General features: G+C 38.7%; 1 protein-coding gene and 1 long non-coding RNA gene across 4 annotated transcripts in view; one reads left to right on the forward strand and one right to left on the reverse strand.

The window, feature by feature from the left end:
• The window catches only part of LOC138324303 (rab-3A-interacting protein-like), a 54,350-nt gene that overhangs the window by 24,644 nt on the left and 2,149 nt on the right, over positions 1–27,557 (reverse strand). The window contains exon 3 of one of the 3 annotated variants that reach the window (XM_069269383.1): positions 25,646–25,750. The exons of 1 other annotated variant lie outside the window; for it this stretch is intronic. In XM_069269383.1, the coding sequence (XP_069125484.1) occupies positions 25,646–25,750 (105 nt within the window). Of the gene's footprint in view, positions 1–5,528; positions 6,373–25,645; positions 25,751–27,557 lie in introns of those variants that run through there. One more of the 3 variants, XM_069269393.1, reaches the window with a different exon arrangement.
• Positions 9,107–12,721, forward strand: LOC138324297 (uncharacterized). Its single transcript, XR_011208631.1, has 5 exons — positions 9,107–9,652; positions 10,333–10,408; positions 10,939–11,059; positions 11,359–12,218; positions 12,269–12,721. It is a non-coding gene; the product is annotated as an uncharacterized lncRNA (long non-coding RNA).

The following is a 27,557-nucleotide window of genomic DNA, read 5'->3' on the forward strand; positions in this document are numbered from 1 at the left end:
AAGGATGCGAGAAAATGACTGTATTTGAGAAAGATTTGTTCAGTATTTGTACGTGAAAAAACAATATGCTATTTTTATGCAACTACATATACTATATAAAGGACCTGATTGCAACTGAAAATCCCATTCTGCTTCTTTTCTTTTATCAGAACAGCTTTCCATATACAGCTGTATTTTAATATACAGATTCTAGAAAATCCATGTAAAAGCAGCTTAATCATTCAACACTACAAGCTTTTAGTGAATACTATTATGATACTTGATAATATACAGTCAAACCTGTCTATAATGACCAATGAAGGGGGTACAGAAAAACGGTCACTATAGACAGGTTGCCTTTATAGACAGGTTAGGGCTTTCTGCCAACCAGCGAGCCAGTAAATAAAACAGATTTTTTTTTTAAATGCAAAACAGACCTGCTATTGGATATATATATATATATATATTACCATGCATTATTTAAGAACTAATTGTGTCAATATTTTTCTGTAATTTGTGTTCATTTTACTTTTTATTGTTTGGATGGGGCCTTCAAATGCAATCTGAATTTCGATCATAACAAAATCAACTTGTTTTGATACACACTAGTTGTAGATTTTTTTCAGCTATAAACATAACAATTACCTAATTACTGACTTGACATGGCCTGGAATTATCTGTGCCAGATTATTCTCTGACAACCTATGCGTGTAATATTTTGTACAACACTTTCTCGCTGGCAAGTCGTATGTAATGTTGCCGTGTAACCAGTTTTGACGGATTAATCTCGGGACATGAAAGATAGATTTGGAGGCGTTTTCTCACAATATATAGCCAAGCTTAACAAGAGATCCCAGAGGGATCTTGGCGCCCACCAAAGAATGATCTACAGTCAAACCTCGATGATTCGAACTTCGATGAATCGAATTTCTCGCTGTATCGAAGTTTTTGTCTGGTCCCGAATTTCTTCACTATATAACATTACTAACTAACCCATGTATGAATCGAAGTTTTATGAATCGAAGTTCTCGATGTATAGAACTTTTTTCATGGACCATTTGTTATAGAATCATAGGTAAGTGACACTCGATGATTCGAATAAAAATTTACCTGTACAGATCAGGTGTTCGCCGATACCCCGCGGCATGCTGTAACACCAAGCTGTCTCGCGACGGCCCTTCCCCGGACAATAGGGATTATGACAGCTTGTGTTGCTAGCTTGATATCATCAAGATAATTAATATCACTAATCAGACCGATACCCGGTGCTTTGTTTTTACAAGCTGCGTTATTAAATCATTAATACGGCAAAGATACGGTTAGTCGTTTTTGATATTCGCCGCCACCATTGGTAGCGGTTTGTAGAATTTACGGAACGGTAAATAGCGAGCCACATTATAAGTAACTCATACTCAAAACTGTTACATTGCAAAACTTTGGCATAAATACTGGAGCAAATCGATCATTCTAAATTTAAGTATTTTGTAGGTTTTGTAGCGCTTTCGGTTCCTCCTTTTTAGTTTCGTTTTTACAACGTGTTTTCGTTTTTATATTCATTCCGTAATATTAACCATCGCTTAAATAGTCACCAAACGAACACTTGTACATGGGTTAGGCCTAGTACACGTAAGTCTTGTTTATAATATTCGTATGTATTGCTAACGATAGCAATACGTGTGATTAATTGCATGCTTCGTTTTTATTTTGTTTTGCTTGTGGTAAATACAATTATTATAAAGTTTACGGAACGGAGACGACATGTACAACTACCACAGTTGGTCATCAGTCTAATTTCAACCACGAATAATTCGAAGTCTCGATGTTTCGAAGTTTTTCTGGCGGTCCCTTGAACTTCGATACATCGAGGTTTGACTGTATATCTGACAAAGGAAAGATGGATCTTTTCTCTACTTTTTAACTTTTTCAAACATACTACATATAAAATTTGAGACAGATCGTTTCAGTACTTTCTGAGAAATAGCAGTAACAAACTTCAACTATCAAAATCCAGATGGCTCCTTGGCGGCCATCTTGTTGATCAATCGGTCCCAAATCACAATATGCACAACTAGGGGCCTAGGGGAACCTCCATGTGAAATTTGAGAAAGATCCATTCAATACTTTCTGAGAAATAGCAATAACAAACTTTGAATATAAAAATCCAAGATGGCTGCCTGGCAGCAATTTTGTTGACCGATCGGTCCCAAAATGCAATATGCACAACTAAGTCCCTAGGGGAACCTACATATTAAATTTGAGAAAGATCCCTTCAGCACTTTTTGAGAAATAGGGATATCAAACCTTAACTATCAAAATCCAAGATGGCCGCCTGGCGGCCATCTTATTTTTCCTATCAGCCTCAAAATCTGTATGGCACAAATAGGGACCAAGGGTAACCTCCATGTGAAGTTTGAACAAAATCCCTGCAGCAGTTCTGCAGCAGTTTTTAAGAAATAGTGATAACAAGCATTGTTTACGGATGGACGACGGACCACGGACCACGGACGCAGGGCAATTTGAATAGCCCACCATCTGATGATGGTGGGCTAAAAATGCACAGGGAGTCTAAAAACCAAACGTTATAGACAGGTGGTAGTTATATACAGGCGGTCGTTAGAGCAGGTTTGACTGTAATCCTAAATCAATCACTATATACAGTTTTCTTGTTAAGATTTTGACATACATTTCACGGTAAAATTCTAATGGCAATTAGGATAAGATCTATAGCTTAAAGATATACATATGTAATTTAGCAGATACTAATAGGGGTTTATGTAGATATAGATTACAGAACATAGGAATATTCATAAACCATTATCTATATATATATATATATATATATACCAGCTCTGTTTGTCAGTCAGTCAGTGCAGAGTACTTTGTATCGTACCGTATTTGCAGTAATCATTTACCCTCCATCTTACTATATGAGGGAAACTAACTTTATGGCCACTGTTAAAACAATTCATCAAATTTTAATGTTATATTACTATCAAAATGCTTTCTTTTTTTTTTTCTTTCCATTTTTACCCCGCTATATTCATCACTACTGGTACCTAGAAATTTTAGAAATCACGCTTTCTGATTCTTTTACATCATAATAGGTGCCCCTTTGAAACTTGTTTAGGTGCCTTATATAATTAGGGGCCATGTAATGGCAATACAGTGAACTGCACATGCACTTAACGCTCATGCACTTACATTTCAGTTCCAATACTTCGGAAAATTATTAACATTTACATACCAATGTACAGAACAATATCGGATACAAAATAATACTAATCATAAGAGCACTTCCAATTCAGAATGAACGAATGTGATACAGACAAACTAAGACAATTCCTTACGTATTTGTGAATTTCACTTCTTAATCTCCGACAATCCAGAAAAATACCTTGATCCTCAACAAACAAATTTGAAGGCCACTGTTGGTGAATTGCGTATATATATGTGTAAACCGTTGAATTCACATGAACATGGACACACTCATAAGCTGTGGTTCTAAAAGGTTTCCCAATGGAACGTCACACAAGCTACCACAGATGTCCAAATGTCGCTACATAAAGCATAATTAACTTAATCAAATTCAAATACCAAATGTTATGCCTCGCCTCCTGATTGTCTTTACGATATGATACGCATCGGCACACTGGTGAAGTCAATGAAACACATGGAAAGAATGAGGTTTGCGATTTCCACTAAACACAGTGTAAAAGGATTTCTGTACAAAAAGCTAAACCGAACAGCCAAACCGAGAAGAGAACAGGGTGAAGCTGTATATAGGCCTAGTAGCACAGCATCCCTCTCTGATATTGATCCTGTCCTGTACAACGGTGGCAAACACCAGAAAAATACCGTCGGCTAATTCAGTGTCTGTGCCTGAGTCACACTTGTCCCCTCCTCTGTAGCCAAATGTCACCATACAGCGGAGCCATAGAGTTGTCTCCCTTTCTGAGTCTCTGCTAATTTAGTTCCCATCAAATTGCAATAGATAAGCGGCGACATTTTTATGTGAAATCTCATCTCTACATTATTGACTTTTATTTCAACCAAAAATAAAGAAATTCAGAACACATAAATTGTGATTACATTGATCCAAATTCTAGCATCCTTCTGAGAGGGTGTCATTTTGTATTTAGTACAGCAATTGCAACTAATGTGTAAATTGTATTACTAAGAGACATGAAATTAGTTTTTTATGATTTTAAAATAAATGCACATTTTCATCCCTAATTCCTATTTTTAATACTTAATTCATAGAAGTTTGGTAAATGTTATTCGATGATTTCAATATATTTTATTTCAAACTGATGTACAAGCCAAAAATCATTAATACAGATAAGCAGTGAGCCCTTAGGCGACAGGTAATAAGTGACAGGACAATAACATTCCAATGCTCTATCAATCAATCTACTCCACTTTCGAAAAAATTGAGATTATTTCATGTAAAACAATATTGCCCTTCAGCCCAAATGCACTATAAAAAAGAAAAAGATAAACATCCAATTTTCCTAAATACCCAAGTGATGACAATATCCTCAGACTATAACAATGGTTCTGTTTGAACACATATATATCCCCAAGCTATCTATGACATACCAGAGATGTCTGGAGGTCCTAGCTTATCAGAGATTACCTTCTGCTAGCTCATTGTTTACAAACATAGTAACATCAAGGGAAAATATCTATATACGGAAAACAAATATTTAAGTTTAATTGACTTATTTTTAAAAAAAAAATTAAGCTCTACAACAGCTGAACATGGATGTAATATAGTGTAACTGCAGTAATGATGCATATTATAAAAGCAAAATAAACAAATCATTTTTGTAAAACACATGTTGTTCCATTTACCATAAATAGACTTAAAATTCACGACAAAGAAGGACAAAGAAAATTCAAACCATCTCAAGTGTGACCATGAGTACACGATTTTACTGGGTACCAAAAGAGCACCTAACATATATACAATAACATCTTATGATGTCACTGAAACTGGTTTCATCATTAAATCATTTGATTTTACTTAAAACCTTTTCATATTTTACAAAAGTATTATCAAATTTCTGAATAAACACAAAACAATATATTTTTAAACACAAAGCAATTTTACATGAACTTATATGTTATATTCCTTTTTAAAAATAATCAACAATATCTTCATGGCCACATAAATCACATTATGCTTAAGCTATGATGAAACTTAGTGAAAGTAAATAATTCAGTTGATTTAAAGCAGTTTCTAAGTCCCAATATTGTTACAGGTATCTTTTGCATTTTTAAGATCGCAAGCTTAAGCTTGTACGTATATACATGATACACTTAACAAAATGTAAACAAAATGGGTAAACAAAATGTTCATGACATTATTCCAAAACCAAACCAGCAAGGTATAATTTTAACAATAGTGTCTTGCCATTACTTTTTCTAGTCGACTGTAAACAAATATAGTTGAGTTTTTGAAGGGTGACCCTGAACAATTTAACAATGCGCCTGTTTACGATCTTCGGCCTGGTTTTAACATGTTTAAGTCATCTTCTATACATTACCTGACGGAGAGAATAAAAAGTCCACAGGATTTATCTCCATGGTGGTTGTTGGTTATGGACGGCATCATCAGTTTGTGCATCTGAACGTTCATAAGTTCTTTATAATTATAAACATGTATACACAACACTTTCCTAATGATCCCCTCGTGAAGTGTTTCCCCCGATGTCCTAAAATAACACTATAACGTTGTTCGTTTGTATACAGCTGATTCAATGCACCAGTGGGTTTACACTGTCTGACGTCACGATTTTAAACTTCCTACTATAGTACTTATAGACACAACTTCCCTTTAAATGATAATATCCAGACAGAATAGCCCAGGGGATTTCCATAAAATTTCACAAAATTATTCAAGATTATTTTCTTTAACACTCGTGCAAAAATCAATTCCACTAGGAGTTCACAAGTTTAAGGTTCAAGAATAATGTTACGTAAGTGTGTCATCAAACTTTAACACTTCCAAGAGTTGTTTTGCCAAGTTGAAAATGTTAACACTTTAAAAGTTGTTTTCCTAGTGCAAAGTTATAAAATTGTTACATCTTCAAAAGTTGTCTTTTTTTGTCTTTGCAAACTAAAAGATTTTCAGTTGAAAACGTTTACACCTCCACAAGTTTATCTGTCTGTCCCAGCGTAAATGGAGTTATGAAACTTTTACACCCTCCAAGAGTTGATGTCCCAGTGTAATAAGAATAATCGTTTACACCTCCAAGAATTGTTTTGTCAGTGTAATATTACTTTTACACCAGCAAGAGTTGATTTTTTGTCATTAATGTGATATCAGCAGCCAGGACATCCCACTACTAGCTCTGTGCTAATAACTGAAATGACTGCTATCTTTATGTTGTAGTAATGGCCTTGTCAACCTGTCAGGCTATACTAACACATGATCGGTATGTACTGCTATATAGCCAATACCAGGGCTCTACCTGTACGACTGTCATACCTTTTCATTATTTTACACCGTTGACCACCAAATCAATCATACCCATCAAAACAGGCTACTAGGCTAGCATGTCAAACAGTCTGACGTCTTGGCTACTAGCTAGGCTAGCATGTCAAACATTCTGACGTCTTGTAAGACTCAACTCTACAAACTATTTACGTCATTGGAACAGTAATGATGACATCACTAGAAGGTTGCTCATGGAAAAATTAAAAACTATATGCATATAAACACTAATTAATATTTGCACAGGTATATATAGCATCACTGATCAACCTAGAACTAATGATAATTCTAATTTTAGCATATATCATCCATTTATTGTTCAAAAGTCTTCTTCATCATAATCATATCTTTATTAAGTTTATTCTAATTAATTTTGATGGCAAAACAGACATATCAGTAGTTGCAGCGATCCATTCTGCTGTATTGATATTACCAGTTAATTCAGGCCAAGCTGGCATGGTTTGATTTGAAAACATTTTTCACATTTTTTTCTAATTAAAAGTTCTGATTTAGTTACAAATAAGCAGAATTCTTCAGGTTTTCCTGAGTGTTTCCGATTTTTTATAACATACTTCTATTAAAAACATACTTATTGTGTAGTTTTGGTACGCCCTATACCAGATACTTCTCATAGTTTAAATTGATATATGATCTGAACTCCTTAAAATAATGAAAACCATTGTACTTACAAAGTACTATGGTAAGTTTGATATTAAAATCCTGGCAAAATATCAACACTTAAGATGTGAGCAGGGAAACCCTTGAAAAGTACAAGAAAGCAATAACACTTCCTTCTTCATCATATATCCAGGGTACATATTACATCATTACTATAAAAGTTAAACCATAATAAATATAGCCTCAACCTAACCTGCATATATATATTTATGTATCATAAACATCCCATACCGAAATAAAGCATGCTTTTATGATGCTTTTAGTGACATATTTTAGTACTTTTTCTAAAAAGTACAAAAAAAGCATGCTCTTTTAGTACTTTTTCCGGACACACAATCAGGGCAGAGTACTTTTTTTGTACTTTTTTTGGACTCTGAAATTTTGCAGAGTACTTTTTTTGTACTTTTTTTGGACTCTGAAATTTTGCAGAGTACTTTTTTTGTACTTTTCTGGACTCTGAAATTCTGCAGAGTACTTTTTTTGTACTTTTCTGGGACTTAGTCATTTTGCAGAGTACTTTTTTTGTACTTTTCTGGGACTTAGTCATTTTGCAGAGTACTTTTTTTTGTACTTTTCTTGGACTTAGAATTATTCACATGGTATGAGAAATGTTCAGAGTACTTTTTTTGTACTTTTTTTGGACTTAGAATTTTTCACAGGATGAATGGGAAATGTTCAGAGTACTTTTTTTGTACTTTTTTTGGACTTAGAATTTTTCACAGAGTATGAAAAATGTTGTGTACTTTTTTTGTACTTTTTTGGGACTTAGAATTTTTCATAAGGCATCACCATTTCAGTGTACTTTTATTTTGATTTTTTTTTCTACTCCAATTTTTTTTAGGGGGAGTTTTTTTAACAAAATTATATATTTAATTAAAAATTGTTTACAACTGAACATTAGAAAGAAATATAATTCAACTATCGGTAATTAAGATGTTTATTTAATAAGTGAATGTTGCAGATGATGTTTTGAATAATTTTACATTCTTAATGCTAAGTTTTTATTTTCATTTCTTTACCATAAATGTTTAAATTATTTCTAATCACTTAAGTGTTCACCTTAAAATATTGTTGAAATGTGTTTATATAAGTGTTCACCTTAAAATATTATTGAAATGTGTTTCCAATTCCCTTTCTCTTTAAATGAGTTAAAATGTAGTAGTATACACTAGGCCCATGGACATATATGTTACATAAAACCAATGCCTATATGATCAGCATAATTAGAGTCTTAAACGTGCACACTGACACACAAATCGCCTGTCTCTGACCAGTGGTTTCACACACAATAACGATTTACAACCAGGTAAACAAGCCAACACATGTACATTAGTCGTTCTGCACGGACCTAACAAAACTCTCCCCTGGGTCAGACTCATGGTCCCATACGATAATAAATAGTTTGTGAAAGTATTTCCATCCTCATATAATGATTAAATGGTTTCAGTATAAAATCTCAACAAACTAACCAAAACAAATAGACATGCCGGGGATACTCCGTTGCACACACTGTTGACGTAAATATGCTATCGGTCTGATTTATATGTAAAAGGAAATACAAGCTATCATAGATGAATTTGTCAATGGAATTTTATCAACTCATTTGTTTACACCGACTCGGACATCATAGTAGGCTAACCAACAAAACACTCACGGCTCATGTTTACGTAGGCCTGGATGTTTCTGGTCAGACACATGGTCTTATACGATGATAAATAGCTTGTGACTATATAATCTTTCCAGCATCACAACGATGAAATTGATACTTTAAAAAGTTCCTCCAAACCATGCCAAAACAAGGGTTTTGTTTATCTTTTTTTTTTTATATAAAAATCTCGATCTTTTCACGACATGCCGGAAATGGTTCTTATTACAAATACTCTGTTGTCGTGATTATAAATTGGTTTACACATCGCGTCAAAAGGTGGATTTATTAATATAATAGTTCGTATATTTTCTGTTTTGATATATTATCACAAACTCTCAACAAAAATTTAGGAATTAAGAGGTTTGGTTTAGACGATAGGATCGTACAACATTCTTTTGAATCACGTAAGAGGCCTACAGGTGTCTGTTTGTAATACAGCAACTAAATGTGGATTTATCAGCACACCAGTTCATTTGTTTGCGTTTTTTATTCCTTGTCCTAAGTTAATAATAAAACGTGAGGAATTGAGAGATTTTGTTTAGAAATATTATAGTACAGCATTCCTTTGTGAAAGACGTAAGCGGCCCCACATGTGTTTGTCACGTGATTATTTGAGCGGGAAACACAGAATGTGAAACAGCTGGCTGGCGGCCATATTTGTTTACGTCTGTCAGCTGATTGCAGAATGTAAACAAACAAATATAACTGGCTGCTGGGCCAACATCTAAAGAAGGTAGGATGTTTGCACAGAGACACGAGGTTATTTATTTTTTGTTTATTGTTACAATACCATCGATCTCCTCAAACTCTAGCTGGTGAACACAGTACCGATGTAGGATGGAGTTACGGTAAGTTCATTTCTCTTACTTGTTTACTTCGTTCTGAAAGCATTTGGATGCAATTAAAACACCCAGTTTATGAAATAAGTTAGACATCATTTTTTGTTTACATAGCTGTGCTTTCTTTTTGAATGGACTTGGCAATTATTTCATTGCCGTTCAGTTGTAAATTTCAACATCATTTCCAATTTCAAATCACAAGAAAATTTACACGGCATGGGGGTTTAAATGTTATAAATCAATTCAACATCCAACAAATTGTATCTGGACACAAGTTTTATTAAAAAACTATGGAACTTTCCATATCATTTTCACTTCATTATCGCCCACAATTTCGTTTTGTGGTACATAATTTATTTTATCTTTTTTTTTAAACTTTACTTTATTCATCGTGATTAATTAGATTGGGAAATAATATTTGTTTTCTTGAAAACATGGGTAATGAAATAACATTATTAACTTAAATATGTGAGTGTGATTTGGATGCTCATATTCAATTATATCGTTGTTTTCACGACATTTTTGACAAGAAGGTATGATGTTTCAATGATGTAATCCTATCATATTTACATTTTGCTGTCCATCAGTCAATTAAGTCCTGCAATTAAATCTAAATGTGTATACACATTCATACATGTGTTTCCATACAATCAGGTCATGTATATATAACCTCATATTTTTCCTTTCAGGCAAATTGCAGATCAGTGTGTGATAATGATCGAGGGCAGACTGGTTAAAGACATAACATTAATATAATTTAAACAGGTAAATATTAATAAAAGGATGGTGGTAACATGTGAATATTTAAATATTTTAAGATGACTGATATACACAATGTATGAACATTATAAAAAGAGTTATTTTACCATCTAAACATAACCTTTGCATTCCTTTTTTGTTAAGTAATATTTCATTGAGACTTGAATTAACACTCTGAGAAAAATGTCACTTATCAGAATGGCAGTAGGGTCACTGGGGTGTTGATCAGGGGTCAGGGAGTGGTCACACCTCTTTTGTTTACATAATTATCAAGCGACTGCCTGGTATTTTGGTAGTTTAGTAAAACTGTACTGGGGACAAACAGGGCTGGGTTATAGATCGAGGCATGGCGTCAGGTAAAAAGGGCACGGCGTGCGCCATGCGTACATAAAAACACTTAAATAATTTAGTTCTGTAAATTTATTTTTGATTAATTAATCTAGCCATGTGTGAACTTTTTATGAGTATACTATTGTACCATATGCATTCACACTGTATCCATATTGCACATCCTATTTTTTTTTCTTTCTTTTCAGAATACAGTAATTATGAAGAAGAAACAGTCAACAAAAACAAATGAATAGCTGATGACTGAAAATGAATGCACCTCATCAAAGAGACTGAAAATCCACAGCTGTCATTAAGCCACTTTTGCAGGTAAATATTTCAATCTATCCTGGTTTCAGATTGCTATTACTAGCAATTATGTAAAAATATGGATGCCATTTTAGACACTAAAACTCAGTAATCCTGTGTGGAGTGTATCTGGCTTCATTGTACGTTCATATAGGCGGGTGCTTCGAAAAATAAATGGAGGAATTTACGTTTGTTACATACATACACATGGCATGGTATAAAATTAAAGCAAAGATTTATTTGAGCCAAACAAAAAAATAAGACATTTTAATATATCCACAAACATTATTGTTCCGGCACAAGTCTTTGTCTTTTTTCAGGCTTTCACTGCCAGGAAAATGGAATGAAAAACAGCATGTAATGGACTTGCACTGGACAGTGATCAAGGGGAAAAGATTTGGACAGGATTTCATTGCATTGACATATTGAAATTTATATTGTAGACAACATTGTGACAAAACCTGATGCCAATGTTCAACAATTTACACATGTTTTATCTCTGAATACAATGCTGTGTTGTAAATATTGAACAGAGTGTGGCCTTTAATTTATTTGTTTCTTCTGTGCATTACCATGTCCAGGTACTATCTTTAAACTTGATGTGTGGGTCCATCTTGGTTGGATTGTGTGTCACATAAAAAACACTGCAATAACTAAGACAAGTCTATTTGAACAAAAAAAACAACCTTGAATTGCATCTTTATTTAAGAAAAACATTGCTAATCTTTTTCTATGTTATAAGAGATACTAATAGGTCCATCTAGGTGAGCTGAGGCACCTATAACCATCAATAAATAAGATTTCTATCATAGTATTTGAAATTAGTGAAAGAGTACACCTGGGTTTTCATATTGTATTCTTAATTATTTTGGTACTTTTCCACCAACATCAGTAGTAAATTTTTCATACAGTTTATAATTTGTTTTGAGCTTGTTAAAAAGTACTAAAAAAGTACTGTACTTTTTTTGTACTGTTTTAGTACTTTTTGGTCTACATAGAAAAGTACTAAAAAAAGTACTGTGCTTTTTTTGTACTTTTTCTAGACAAAAGAAAAGGTCAAAAAAAGTACACTGTGTGCTTTTTTTGTACTTTTTGTACTGTTTTAGTACTTTTTGGCCTACTCCTATAAAAGTACTATAAAAGTACTGTACTTTTTTAGTACTTTTTCTGGATAAAAAAGGTCAAAAAAAGTACTGTACTTTTTTAGTACTTTTTCTAGATGAAAAAAAGGTCAAAAAAAGTACTGTACTTTTTTAGTACTTTTTCTAGATGAAAAAAAGGTCAAAAAAAGTACACAGTGTGCTTTTTTTGTACTTTTTGTACTATTTTAGTACTTTTTGGCCTACCTTCAAAAGTACTATTAAAGTACTGTACTTTTATAGTACTTTTTCTGGATGAAAAAAAGTACAAAAAAAGTACACATGCCACGGTCATGTGTGCTTTTTTTGTACTTTTTTCCCCCCACAGAGTACTTTTTTTGTACTTTTTCTGTATGGTGTAAAACAATAGAGTGTACTAAAAGCATGCTTTTATGAGCCTGTTTTAGTACTTTTTGTACTTTTTTTGACTCATTTTGGAACCGGGAGGTAAGTTCGGTTCCAAATTGAGTCAAAAAAAGCATGCTTTTTTTGACCTTTTTTTAGTGTACTTTTTTTGTACTTTATTTCGGTATGGGTTATCATTCCTATGTGCTATTTTTTTTTATTCCCTTTTTCATATTGTTTTTAATTTTTTTGCCGAAGAGGGTATCAGGTGGGAAGGTGGAACAGATCTAGAGTTTGGGGGATACGGCTTATACTTTGTTTTATTTTTCATGATGTCCCAATTTAGAATTTCTCAATGAGTAAATATAATTCTAAATATCAAATGAACACTGATATGAAATTATATATGTACAGTACATGTATTTAATGTACACAATAGTATAGTTTGGAGAACAGTTGTGGGCGTTGACTCCTTGACCCCACTTAACCTCCGACCTCCACTTACTGTAATTATACAAAACACTTGTGACTGATGTCTCACCCACATCCAGGCTCCATAAAGTAATTATATTACTGATGTGTTACTTCATACAAATGTGACCAGTCACCAACTATGTTATTGTTTCATGGAATATCTCCTCCACTTTACTCATTAGCTGGTGATCACGATATGTACACTCATTAGTGAATTATGAGTACATGGTACTTTGAACTTACATCATCATCCTAATATGCATGACAATTATGAAATAAATCAATAAAATATTACATGGATTTTATAAGTACATCTGTACTCAAATGAAAGATTTGGACTGGTCTGCACAAAGCTTGTCAAGTGCTGAGCAGCAAATATCATTCACAAGGTATAGTTTGGTCGTTTTTACCCCTAATAGATTGGTGGAAATCTAATGATAATCAGGTCTATAACAACAAAAGAATGCTTGAGTACCCAGAAAAACATTATCAACCATTACAACCGTCCAAGTTAACATTGGCAGGGATTTCATAACTGTCACATTTAGGTCACAAAAAACTCCCAGATTTGCCTCGGATAAACAACCTAGATGTGGACAGCTGGTGGTAGAACGCTAGACCACTCATCTTACTAGCCCTGTCTAATATATATAGACAAATCTTAGCAATAGACCAGGCCCAGGTATCCAGGTAGTTAACGATAAAATTAACATAAAATCTTCACTTTGTTATTGTAATACTGTGAATTATGTCAGACAGTAAATTCTTAAAATGTCAAATGAGTCAGATATTCTGTATAAAGGGGAGAACAAACTTCATGTTTATCCGTTTTGCTATACATATGTAAGAGTATCACCCTTACACAGGTTGTATATAATGCTGTGAATAGATATATACATTTGTATGTGATTCCAGAATCCCATACAACTGCACACGATCATGTTGCAGCCTGCATGATTCCAGACAGATATAGATTTAACATGCATGCGAGGAATGCTTTCCTTTTGAAGTATGAAGATTAATCCTATTTATATGTTTACAATGCTGTTGTTGCACAAATTAATTCCTGTTTATAGACTGCTATCTAGATATAGCCCCTATGATGGTCAAAGTGATCCACTCAAACTGTTTACACCCAATACAATTAAATCTGACATATTTCATTATCTATGTGACATTTCATTTAGGTTTCATCTATAGATATATTAGCATCAATCAAATAATTGCATAAACTACATAAACTTATGGCTTGCATCCATCTTGAACTGCAGACTTTGCAGTTAATTGTGCTACACATGCATATATGATCTCCTTGCAGCTTTGATTTCAATTACCAACTAATGCAATTGATTTTTTATTATAGAATGATGCTACTTTCAGGATCAAAACAAGATATATTATATAGTCCTTGAAAAATTTGGATTGAAATATGGCCTGATGAAAATTATGCTTCATGTATACCAATGCCTTTAATTTGTATAATGCCAATAAACCATACTTACATATATTATACACCAATAACAAACAACACATACAAACTGTTTTCATCATCAAATATCATTGGTAAAGAATGTGAAGGTTTGACATCTTTATTGGTTTGGCCATCCCCAGGTCATCTTTCAGGGAGGTCGGTCATCGTATGTCTGATGGCCTTGTAATTAGTGAAGCATGACAATAACAACCTTTATCTACATAGGTATACTATGTCTACATATATAGGTACACTATGACGGTCAAGTCATGATCAGGTATTAGATATAGCACAACATAAATGACCAAGTCCAATATATGCTACTGAATAAATATATGTTTTCCGCCTTATTGTTCAGTAGTCCTGGCCATGCTAGCAGTAAGGCCAATGTCCAGCTGTCACTTTACAATTATTTCAGATACATTAGCTAGCCTTTAAATGGCAATGGTATGGTAGAAATTGTGGTGCTGACAGTGGGTCTATGCATATGACCAACTTTCACTTCACTTCAGTGGTGCTAGGACCAGGACTTCATGTATGATTAACGAATATCTATTTCAGTTAAAAGAGTCTGGACAGTGTATGCTTGTCTACGATAATTTTTTATGGTGGTGACGATGGGACCATGACCAACCTTCACTCATTGTGGTGCTGGCAGTGGGATCATGACCGACCTTCACTAATTGTGGTGCTGGCGGTGGGATCATGACCGACCTTCACTAATTGTGGTGCTGGCGGTGGGATCATGACCAACCTTCACTAATTGTGGTGCTGGCGGTGGGATCATGACCGACCTTCACTCATTGTGGTGCTGGCAGTGGGATCATGACCGACCTTCACTAATTGTGGTGCTGGCAGTGGGATCATGACCGACCTTCACTAATTGTGGTGCTGGCGGTGGGATCATGACCGACCTTCACTAATTGTGGTGCTGGCGGTGGGATCATGACCAACCTTCACTAATTGTGGTGCTGGCGGTGGGATCATGACCAACCTTCACTAATTGTGGTGCTGGCAGTGGGATCATGACCGACCTTCACTAATTGTGGTGCTGGCGGTGGGATCATGACCAACCTTCACTAATTGTGGAGCTGGCAGTGGAATCATGACCGACCTTCAATAATTGTGGTGGTGGCGGTGGGATCATGACCGACCTTCACTAATTATGGTGCTGGTGGTGGGATCATGACCAACCTTCACTAATTGTGGTGCTGGCGGTGGGATCATGACCGACCTTCACTCATTGTGGTGCTGGCGGTGGGATCATGACCAACCTTCACTAATTGTGGTGCTGGCAGTGGGATCATGACCAACCTTCACTAATTGTGGTGCTGGCAGTGGAATCATGACCAACCTTTACTAATTGTGGTGCTGGCGGTGGGATCATGACCGACCTTCACTAATTGTGGTGCTGGTGGTGGGATCATGACCAACCTTTACTAATTGTGGTGCTGGCGGTGGGATCATGACCGACCTTCACTCATTGTGGTGCTGGCGGTGGGATCATGACCAACCTTCACTAATTGTGGTGCTGGCAGTGGGATCATGACCAACCTTCACTAATTGTGGTGCTGGCAGTGGAATCATGACCAACCTTTACTAATTGTGGTGCTGGCGGTGGGATCATGACCGACCTTCACTCATTGTGGTGCTGGTGGTGGGATCATGACCAACCTTCACTCATTGTGGTGCTGGCGGTGGGATCATGACCAACCTTCACTCATTGTGGTGCTGGCAGTGGGATCATGACCGACCTTCACTCATTGTGGTGCTGGCAGTGGGATCATGACCGACCTTCACTCATTGTGGTGCTGGCGGTGGGATCATGACCGACCTTCACTCATTGTGGTGCTGGCGGTGGGATCATGACCGACCTTCAATAATTGTGGTGCCGGCGGTGGGATCATGACCAACCATCACTTATTTCAAATACATAGCCACAGTAACATAGCCAGTGTATGGTCGTTTTGTGGTGGTGGTAGGACATTTCAGATACATTACCCAACAATCAGTCACTGTCAAATTACCTTTGTCAACATGTGTAAAAACCCTGCTGCTCACAAACAATTTCCTTATTGATGATTGAGGATCTCAAACAACCATATAAACACAACACAAAATGATTAATTACTTGCCTCCTTCAATTTGTAAGATTACAAATAGCATGATATATGTAGTAGCCCACGAGTGTATATAATATATATATGCCGATGTTCAATAAAAATTGAAAAACAAAAAAAAAATTTTCAATTGATAAATATTTGTTGAACTTTATAACAGTTTTAAAACAAATGAATTTAATTTGTGGAGTTAATTGATAAAAAAACCATGTGAATGTCAGCTCAATTGATGCTTGATCTTTAGAAAGTAGACTTAACATAAGTCAATAAGTACAGATAAGAGTGACATGACCCAGTAAGGTAAACTTGAGGTTTTTCAATGTAAAACCAATTTTCATGATGTAATACTTACCATAACTTTAGTATGCAAATACGCTACCTACACCCATCTTTGTAGCCCCAACAAACATAAGATTTGAGAATCCCGTCTCCCTACCGTACCTCATCTCGTACTCGACGAGAGTAACATAGAGTGGTCTCCCTTCCTCAAAAACCCTTTATGGAGCCACAGGGGCAAAATGGCTGAGGAGGAAAGGGGAGGAAACAGAAGGGTGGGACTCCATAAAGTTATGGTAAGTATTACATCATGAAAATTGGTTTTACATTGAAAAACCTCAATTTCATTTCAGTAATACGTTACCATAACTTTAGTATGCGAATTCGTCTTACCGTAGTGGAGAGTCCGAAGCCAGGCAGCCCAATCAAACGTCAAATCCAGGAGACAAGCCCCAGTAGGGAGAATAAAAAGGGGTTCCAGGAACCCCCCGAAGGAAAGGGATAAAAAATGGAATACCTCCCAGAGAAAAGAGGAGTACCATCGTGATGCCTGCCCGCATACAGTTAAAACCAAAAATAAATACCATGTCTAGGGCGGAGGAACAGTCACAGACTGAGCCGCCACAACTGGACCCAAGGAAAACAGTCCCTCAGAATGAGAGGACAGGGACCGGAGGTAAAAGTCAGTGAAAGTAGACTGACCACGCCAAAAGGCAGCAGACATGATGTCCTGGAATGAGGACCCATTTAGGAGAGCCAAAGAAGCTGCAAGGGCTCTAACCTCATGAGCCCTCACCTTACATTTCGCCCGAGATAGATCATTAGATAGCTCATAAGCAATCTTGATCACCTGACATATCCATCTGGAAATGGATTGGGAGGAGATATCCTGCTGACCCTGTTTAATGGGCAAGAATAGACGAGATCAAGTACCTCGCCCCCCCCCTAGTTTTATCAAGGTAAAACCTAAGTGCTCGACAGGGGCACAGCAACTGATCATTCTCCTCAGACTCAACAGAGACTGTCAAGGAAGGAATCCTAATGGGATCGGGCGAAAAACCAGGAACCTGCCAGGATCAGTGAGAAGGGTAACGGCAGAGCTATCTCTGGCCCAACGAAGGCACGAAGAGTGAACAGACAAAGCATGGATATCACTCCTCCTACGGCCTGAAGCAAGGGCAAGTAGGAAGACAGTCTTAAAAGTTAAAAACTTTAGGGAGACAGACCCCAAAGGCTCATAAGGAGCCCCCTTCAGTGACTCTAACACAAGAGCTAGGTTCCACTGTGGAGCTAACTGCCGTACCCTAAGCCTGTCCAGACTGAAGCCCCTAATCAAAGCAGACAACGAGGTGGAAGAACCTACCTCTCGCCTATCATGAAAAGACAGTACACTGGCAATAGCCGTGCGGTATCCCGCAATAGTACCAGAGGCGAGATTCCGTTCCCTAAATAAATAGAGAAGGAAATCTGCAATCAGCTGGACAGAAGCCTTGATCGGATCAATCTTCCTGCCGATACACCAATCACAGAAGATCTTCCAGCGTGACTGGTAGACGGCAGAAGAGGAAGACCTAATTGATCGGGCGATGCGGGCTGACACGTCCGAAGAAAAGCCTGCCTGAGCAAGGCCTCCTGAGATAGCTTCCACGCGTGAAGGTGGAGGATCTCGGGACGTGAATGCATCGTCCGTGACCGAGGCTGGCGCAGGAGATTGGATCTGAGTGGAAGAACCAGAGGAACATCCACCAGAAACGACAATAGCTCCGGAAACCATGGTTGTCTCGGCCACAGGGGCGCTATCAGAAGGAGGGAGCAATGATGCGTCCGAAACTTCTGTAGAACCCTGCCCACCAGGTTGAATGGAGGGAATGCATAAGCCTGCATCCCCTCCCAATCCAGAGATAGCGCGTCCACAGCCCAAGCCAATTGGTCTGGCACCGGAAAGACAAAGGTTGGCAGCTGATTGTTCAGGGAAGTGGCGAAAAGGTCTATATGAGGCCTGTCCCACACCTGACAAATGCCCTCGAAGATCGAGGGATTTAGTTGCCATTCTGTCAGAACCGGCTGGCGGCGCCTGGAGAGAGTATCCGCCAGAACATTCAACCTGCCTGGAAGATGCTTGACTAGAATAGTCAACTGCATTTCCTGACAGAGAAGAAGAACACGGATAGCGAGGGCACAAAGGACGTGGGACCTTGTCCCCCCCTGTCTCTCCAGATACGCGACAACTGTAGAGTTGTCCGTAGCCACACAAACCACCTTGGAATGCAGAATCTTTCGAAAAGCCTGCAAAGCCAACAGAACAGCCCTCATCTCCAGCACATTGATGTGCTTGGAGAGCTGATCCCCAGACCATTCCCCCGACCGGCAATGGCCATCGAGGTAAGCCCCCCAACCTGTCATGGACGCGTCCGTGAACAAGGTCATGGTGGGAGCTGGCTTGGACAACGGAACCCCCTGTAGAACATTGTCTTTGAGAGTCCACCACCGTGCAAACTCCTTCACGGACTGGTTGAGAGGAAGCCAAGCCTCCCATTCCCTGCTGGCAGGAACCCAGTTCGCGAGGAGAAACATCTGGAGAGGTCTGATGTGAAGTCTCCCAAGGGGGACTACATCTGCCAGGGAGTTGAGATAACCCAGAAAACTGAGAAACCAACGCACCTGGACGTGTGACCAACTGATGAAGGTCAGAGCAAGATCTCTGGCCTTCTCGAACTTCTCCAAAGGTGGAAGGGCAATGCCCTGAACCGTGTTGAAACGGTTTCCCAGGAAGACAAAGTCTCGAGAAGGGGAGACCTCGGACTTCTCTCTGGAAGGAATGAAGCCGACTTTGAGCAAAAGTTTCAGGACCAGACGGGTGTTCTGCACCAAAGATTCCCGCACTAGGTGGAGCATGAGGGAATCGTCGAAATAGATGTGAACATCTATTCCCCTGGAGTGCAGAAACCCCACGACAACCTGCAGCAGCTTGGTGAAAACCAAAGGAGCTGTCGTGAGCCCGAAAGGCATGGCCCGGAACTGAAAAACCTTCCCGTTGCAAGTGAAACGGAGGAATTTCCGTGCCGACTTCTTGATGGGAATGTGGAAGTAGGCATCCTTCAGATCTACTGAAGTAGCCCACATCCCCTCTCTCACCGAAGCTATGATGCTCCGTGGAGTCTCCATCTTGAAGTGAGGAGAATCTACGTGCCTGTTGAAGGCACTTAGATCTATGATGGGACGCCAAGCTCCGGACTTTTTCCGAACCAGAAACATTCTGGAATAAAAGCCTGGAGTGCATTCCACCATAGGCACCTCCTCGACCGCGCCCTTTAAAAGCATGGTCCTTACTTCCTCCTGGATGGCAAGTGCCTTTTCTGGATCCCCCGGAGGAGGGAAGAAGATAGGTCTTGATGCCAAGGGCGGATCCCGCAAGAGGGGAATGCCCAACCCCTCCTTGACCACAGACAAGGCCCATGTGTCCTCTGTGATTTCCTTCCACTCTGGGAGGAAGAAGGACAGACGAACTCCTACAGGAAGATCGGGACGAGGAAGATCGAGACCCTCCCAGGCGGGAGAATCGCTTCCTAACCCGAAACTGAATCCTGCGGGAGAAGGACCGGAATCTAAAACTGGAGGAGCGGAGTCCTCCAGAACAGACCCCTCGTCTGGAATGGCCAAGGAGGGGGAAAAAGAGTCAGGAACTCTTCTTCTTACCCCCAGGAGGGTTCTTGCCCTTCTTACCCTTCCCCTTGTTGCCCTTGAAGTAAGGCTTCGACTTCGGCTGTGCAGTAGACTGAGGAGCTGAAGTTCTAGCCTTCTTCTTGGGAGGCACGGACCCCTGCGAGGTACTGGCCTTCACGGTCTGCAATCTCTTCAAAAGAAGGGCAGAAGCGACCGAGTCCTCCTTCAAATCCTTCTGAACAGAAGGAAGAGTCCCTCCAAAAAGAGTGGACCCAGAGAAGGGGGCAGTCAACAATCGGGACCGGTAAGGTTCTTCGACCGGGCGGTTTTTCAACACAGAAAAACGCCTAGCCAACAAGACATTGGCGAGCAATGACACCTGTAAAGACGCCAAGGCTCTCAATGCCCTGTTCAGGGCAGAGGTAACTCTGTCCTGAATGTCGGCCTGCTCTGTCTCAGATATCCGACTCTCAGGCACATCGGATACCCTATATAGACTAACCGTCAGAAAGTCTATATAAGACAGAATTTGAATGGAAAGGCGCAGCAGCCTCTCCATCTTGTGGTGCTCCTTGGAGCCGAACACCACCTGGTCCACTGACTTGCCGGGCCAAGCTGCCAATTCTCTAGACTCCAGCTTAGCTGGCTGAGAGGACAGCAGTCCATCGTGAATGGCATAATCAGAGGCCTGAACCTCTGATAAATCACCAACACTGAGCTGCAACCCGGCAAACCCAGGCGTGCGAGATGAAGAAGAATTCTTCTCCATAACTCGAGACTGGGCAGTGGCCAGAGCTGAAGACACAATAGTGCCTTCTGGCAGTGAGCGATCTGACTGAGCAGATGCCCGTGGAGCCACCAAAGAACCCAAAAGGGTGGTGGACTCCGGGATGGATGATGCGGAAGGTGGTGGGCAAACCTCCGCCCCGAGAATCCGAGATACATCGGCCCTAAGGGCCCGCATCCCAGACAAAACCTGCTGGGCATCCACCTCAGCAGCCTCGAGGTCACCCTCCTCCTGGAAATCTTCAACCTGAGGATCTGCATCCGACAAACCAGATTGGTCAATATCGGAGCAGCCAGGGGAGAGATGAACAACATCATCATCCTCTGCCGAACCCACGACCTCACAGTCCATATCCTCCTCGTTGCCTGGACCCAAGGTCCCAACGGGGAGAAAAGGGCCAGCAAAAGAGACAGACTCAGGAAAACTCTCCTGAGCAGGCTCCAACAAGTGGCGTTTAGGAGCCGAACTACTAACCACAGAAGCTGAGGGCTTCGACCTAACGGTCGAAGCTCGACCCTTGGACTCGGAGACAAACGGGACTGCACGAGAAGCAGAAGTCCTAAAGGTCCGGCGAACCTTTCTAGGACCGGCACCCGAAGCAGCAGTAGGTTGGGGGGGAGCAACCGAACCGCTGACAGGTCTCCGCGAGGGAGAGACCAAACCCCAAGGGTTCCAAGAAGGAATAGCCATGGGGTTAAAACCGTATCCCTGAAAATACGGAAAAGGTCCCGTGGGTTGGGAGTGACCCCAGAACTGGCCAAACTGGCCTGCCTGAGACTGGGGCTGGCCAACCTGACCAAAGGACGAGGTTGGACCACCACTCCCTCCAAGTGGAAACCCGGACATGTATGGGCTAGGCCCATAACGGCCGGGATGCTGCTGAAACCCAAAACCATCCGCAGGCTGGTTTGGGGGGCCCAAGGATGGTTGCCCGCAGGCACCCGTATACCCTAAGCCAGGGGGAAAAGGAGGCCGAAAATCGGACACCTGACCAACAAACCCAGGACCCTGAGGATGACCCCCTGGGAAAACCGAGCCAGCACACTCAGGAGCGGACCTAATAGGACCGGGACCAGGTAACTGGACGGGAGGGAAAGTTGGACCAGAATTGATGCCGGGATTAGAGAGCTGCGCATCACTAATCCCAGTGGAAACGGACAAACCAGAAAGGAAGTCTGTAGTCCCTGAACCCAAACTCGGACGAATAGGTCCGGCATCAAGACCGCCCCCAACAGCAACACCACCTGGAATGCCGGAGCCGCTGACAACGTCAGAGACCGGCGGCTGGTAGTCCCTACCCGAAGGCAAGCATGGAAGCTTACGAGCATTCCCAGCCAATTCGACCCTAGACCGAGAAACGTCAGGGTCAGGCTGCCCCTCCCCTACTCCAGGAACATCCTGGACAGGAGGGACCACCCCCTGATCTCGAGAAGAACCTGTAGAGACAGGAACTACCGAGACAGGAACAGAAACAGAACTAGAAGCCTGCTTCCTTCTCCTCCCGTAAGATGAGGACGAATCCCTCTTACGGGAGGACGAAGATCGCCTTGGTGTAATGCCGGCCTGGCCAAGAGCCTCTCCAACTGGACAAAGTTCACAAGGAGAGGACTCATGACAAGGGCGACATAGGGGACATGCATCATGTGGGTCCCGTTCCTCATAGAAATGGGAACACCCATGAGCAGACCCCTGACGCTGACCCGAGCGGGACATACCAGGCATTACAACGACAATTACGTAAACAAGGTAAGAAAATTACGTCAAAAACGTAAAATATAAGCAACACACGCTAAACACGTAAAAAACAGTGTTAGGTGACACAAATCTTACCTAATAACAACGGCAACGAAGCCTCAGCGACGAAAAACCGAACAAAAAACAAACGTAAACAAACCGGAAACAGCGAGACGTCACCAGTAATGACGGATCGCACGGAACACCGGCAAGCACGTGGAACAGTCAAAAAAACGGCCTAAAAAGGCACAAAAAACGAATGACAGTACAAAAAGAAAACAACACAGGGCAGAGATGGGTAAACACACAACTGAATGTGTGAAAAAATTTGACTAAAACGTCAAATAAATGGACCTAACAGCGAAACGAAATAGACACAATGCAATTGCCGTCCGAGCTGTGTAGCGCCATAAAGGAAAGAGGAAGGGAGACCACTCTATGTTACTCTCGTCGAGTACGAGATGAGGTACGGTAGGGAGACGGGATTCTCAAATCTTATGTTTGTTGGGGCTACAAAGATGGGTGTAGGTAGCGTATTTGCATACTAAAGTTATGGTAACGTATTACTGAAATGAAAATACTGCTTTGTTTAAATGCACATATAGGTAACAAACACGAATTCCTCAATCTGAGTCAGAATTGCTTCATTATGTAAACCAAACATGCAATCATTGATTTAGGTGTAAGTTTAGGGGGTTTACTGAAAACTACCCAGGGGAAAAATATAGCACAAACATGTCTTTCGAACAAACATATATTATTTCAGTATATAAATTACTAATAGTAATATCAAATGACATCTTACCTTCAAGAGTGCATAACTTTTAATCTCCTGTAGGTCATGATATTTATCAATGAATTCTGTTATAACTTAAATAAGATATCATATTTCCCTTTATAAACCCCACCTATGTGTATTGCACTTTGGGCTAAGTGGTTAAGGTGTTCCAATATTGCACCACTATAGCCTCCACCTCTTGGTTTCATATGTACATTTTCGAACCCCACATGATTGCCATAAATAGGTCAGCAGTTTTTCTCCAAGCACTCAGCTTTTCTCCAACTCAGTCATCTTAACCTGGCATGTCCTTAAATGACACTGGCATGTATTAAACTGATATTTTTAAAAATAATTATCTCTGTTTTATATACAACAGCAGTGAATTTAAATTGTTCAGTAGTATCACAGGTATACTAACAGTTATAGTTGCCTTCCTTGCATACCACATCAGTGGAATTGTACTATATAATTGCCTTCATATACTTATTTTATACCACACACATATATACACTGTATATAGAATTGAATACCTAATATGTAGTTATAATCCATATGTACCATACCAATATAATTATACAAAAGTTGCCTCCCTCGTTACTATCTCCCATAATTATAAGGGGTCGCAGTGGCTGAATGGTTAAGATGTACAGATATATTATAACCACAAGCCCTCCACATCTAGCTTATAGATTTCGATTGGGGTATACAATTGCCAGGTACTCGACTGCTGGTAGCTGGCGAGGTGGGTTTTTTCCAGGTACTTCGATTTTCCTCCACCAACAAACCTAGCATGTCCTTATATGACCCTGGCTGTTGATAGGACGTTAAACTAATAAAGCCAAACCGAACATCTCCCATTCTAAATTATCTCCCTTAGATAATAGTGGAATTGTTAAATTTCCTCTCTTTTACTTATACATGTATGTATATCCATACCAGTTTAACTGATTAATGATTACTGTACCTACCACACCGTAGTTGAACTATGTACAGTAACGTCTGTATTTGTTAAAATTGAATAATTGTTATTACCTCTCTTAAAACATATACAAGTTGAATACCACATCCAGTTGAATTTTACAAATGTATTAAAAAAAATACCTTACATCACATCATTTAAATAGGGTAACTATGTCACTTAAACTGTTATATGCATATATATTATATCTACATTAGTGTAAATTGCTATTCAATGGCAGTTATTTCATTCTAAATAATAGCCAGTTACAAAGACTTGAGTAATGGCTACTGATGTACCAACAAATGACAACATTCCAAAGTGACAATGAATAAGTCAGAAAAGAAAGCTCACCAACTAAATAAAGCTATTGAATAAAAAATAATGCATACAAGTAACACATCGTAGTTAAACCATCACATTTACCAAAGCCAAAGAAAAAACTTGAAAGTATAGTAAAGGTGAAGCAGAAAAATGGAGAGATCTGAAGTGTCAACAATTTAAAGCACCACTCACAACACTAACCACAACTTGCACCAGTTAACGTTTGTGTCTGATAGCTAAAAGGTACCATTGTAACACAAGGACATATGTACATTATAGAGTCCAACATGGTTGATATTGAATATTTGGTAAATTTTACATTTCTTTTCTGTAATACCTTTCAATACATTTCATCTTATTCTGAAAAGTGAATATATATGATTTTAAATGTTCCAATTAAAATTAAACATAAAGTTCTATCAATTTGACTCTGAATATTTCAATAGTACACGTATGTGCCTTTGCGTTAAATGTACCAGATCTATCACAAAATTGATTGACTAAATATTGGTGCTATATTTAAAATAATACTTGCTCAACATCCATCAGAGCCATGGCGGTAAACAGACCGCCGACCTGAACCCCAACGGACAGACAGTCTCCGAGTATATCACTGTCACTATGCACTCGTGATCGGCATCTGGGGAATCATTTCAGAAATCATCAAAAAAAATCATAACACATAGACATTTTTTAAAAGTAATATATCCCTATATTAACAATTACATTTAGAAAAATTTCAACCTATGTCATATATGCATTGTCAAATGATGACAACATCACCAGCTAGTGACCAATGCAATCACTGTCTTTGATAGGAACAAATGATATAGCGTATAAAATTAGCATATATCTATATAAATATACCTGATATCAATAACAGGATCTTACGAGTACTTATGTACACAACAACGACAGGTTTGACTGGTATTTTGAGATATTGAGGCCCAATGGGAACATTTCCAAACACTGCTTCATTCTGATATCATCAGTGTTTCAATATCAATGGACATATAGCCATTCAATTTGCATTCAAAATAGTTTCTTAGTAGTTTCTTATAATGAACAAACACTATCTATGAAATCTTAGTGTCTACTTTAGACATATAAAAGAGTTGTGCATGTACATGAACACATCATTTGTGTAAGAATATGTATTATTGTATTATTTATCTGAAATTTAAAGGCAACAGTCATTGACTGAAAGAAAATGAAAAAGCTATAAAGTGAAAATATGATTTGATAATTACTACAACTTTTTCTAAAATATATCAAGAATAATAGCTGTTCCCTCCAAAGTAACTGAAATAACAAATACACATGTATATGCATCCTTATAAATGGCTCCATCGATATCATCGATCATTCATCTATATCATGGCTCCATCATCTATCATTAGCTATATCTCATAACTTACTCAATATCGTAAATTAATGTTGTATGTTTATAAGCTATAATTCATAACTAAGTTATGTGTCTTAGCTTTACAATTTGCAAATAACTTTTTTAAATTTCTAATACAGACTTGTACATGTATGTAAACTAGCTAGTAGCTAATATAAACCTGCATAAAACCAATTACTTTGTAATACACTTCATAATATAAGTATACAGCTTAAGAAAACATGAACCTATATTTGATAACAGGCACTTGGTATCATCATCACAGCACTAAAGCCCTTTAATGTTGACCTACATACCTACATGTACCAAGTAAGGAGCCAATATCTATTCCCAGGCATCTCCAATTGTGTGTTCAGGAGCTGGTACCAAGTAGTACGGAGATAATAACTTTTATATACACATTGGAAACAGAAATGTTTAGGGTTAATAAACCTGAGATATAGCTCGGGTTTAAGTATATTTCTCTGACTGACTCTTATATGGGCTAATGGGTTTCTGTAACATGCTGTCTACCAAAAGAGGGAGTTCTCATTTAGTTTTTCAAAATAATTAATTTCAACTGATATTTTTTAAGCATTTATCTGCTACAAATCTTATTATTTGCAGATTTCATGTTACAAGTCACACATATTACAAAAATTTCCAAGTCTCTTCAGTAGGACTCAAACCATTATATTATATACAACGATGCACTTGCACTGACACCATATGCTATATGTGCACGTGTCCATTAAGTACGTACAGAGTACCTTGATACTGCCTCAATATGGTACCCAGATATTTGTAATATCTTATAATTAATTGGTACTACATGTATGTAATGTGCAGTTTTTTATTCATATATTGGTATATAAAAGTTTATCTTTATTTCCAGAAGTTTTGACACATAATCATACAACCAATAAGTTACATCCTTTCAATTTTGTCAAGTGCTTGACCATCACAAGTGCTAGTACATGAACATCATAAATGATTAAGTTATAGAAAGTAATAAGGATAAAATTTCACCAAAGACTCGATATGTGTAGTATAAAAGTCATGT

Source organism: Argopecten irradians, chromosome 1 (assembly GCF_041381155.1).
Source record: "Argopecten irradians isolate NY chromosome 1, Ai_NY, whole genome shotgun sequence".
NCBI classification, from domain to species: domain Eukaryota; kingdom Metazoa; phylum Mollusca; class Bivalvia; order Pectinida; family Pectinidae; genus Argopecten; species Argopecten irradians.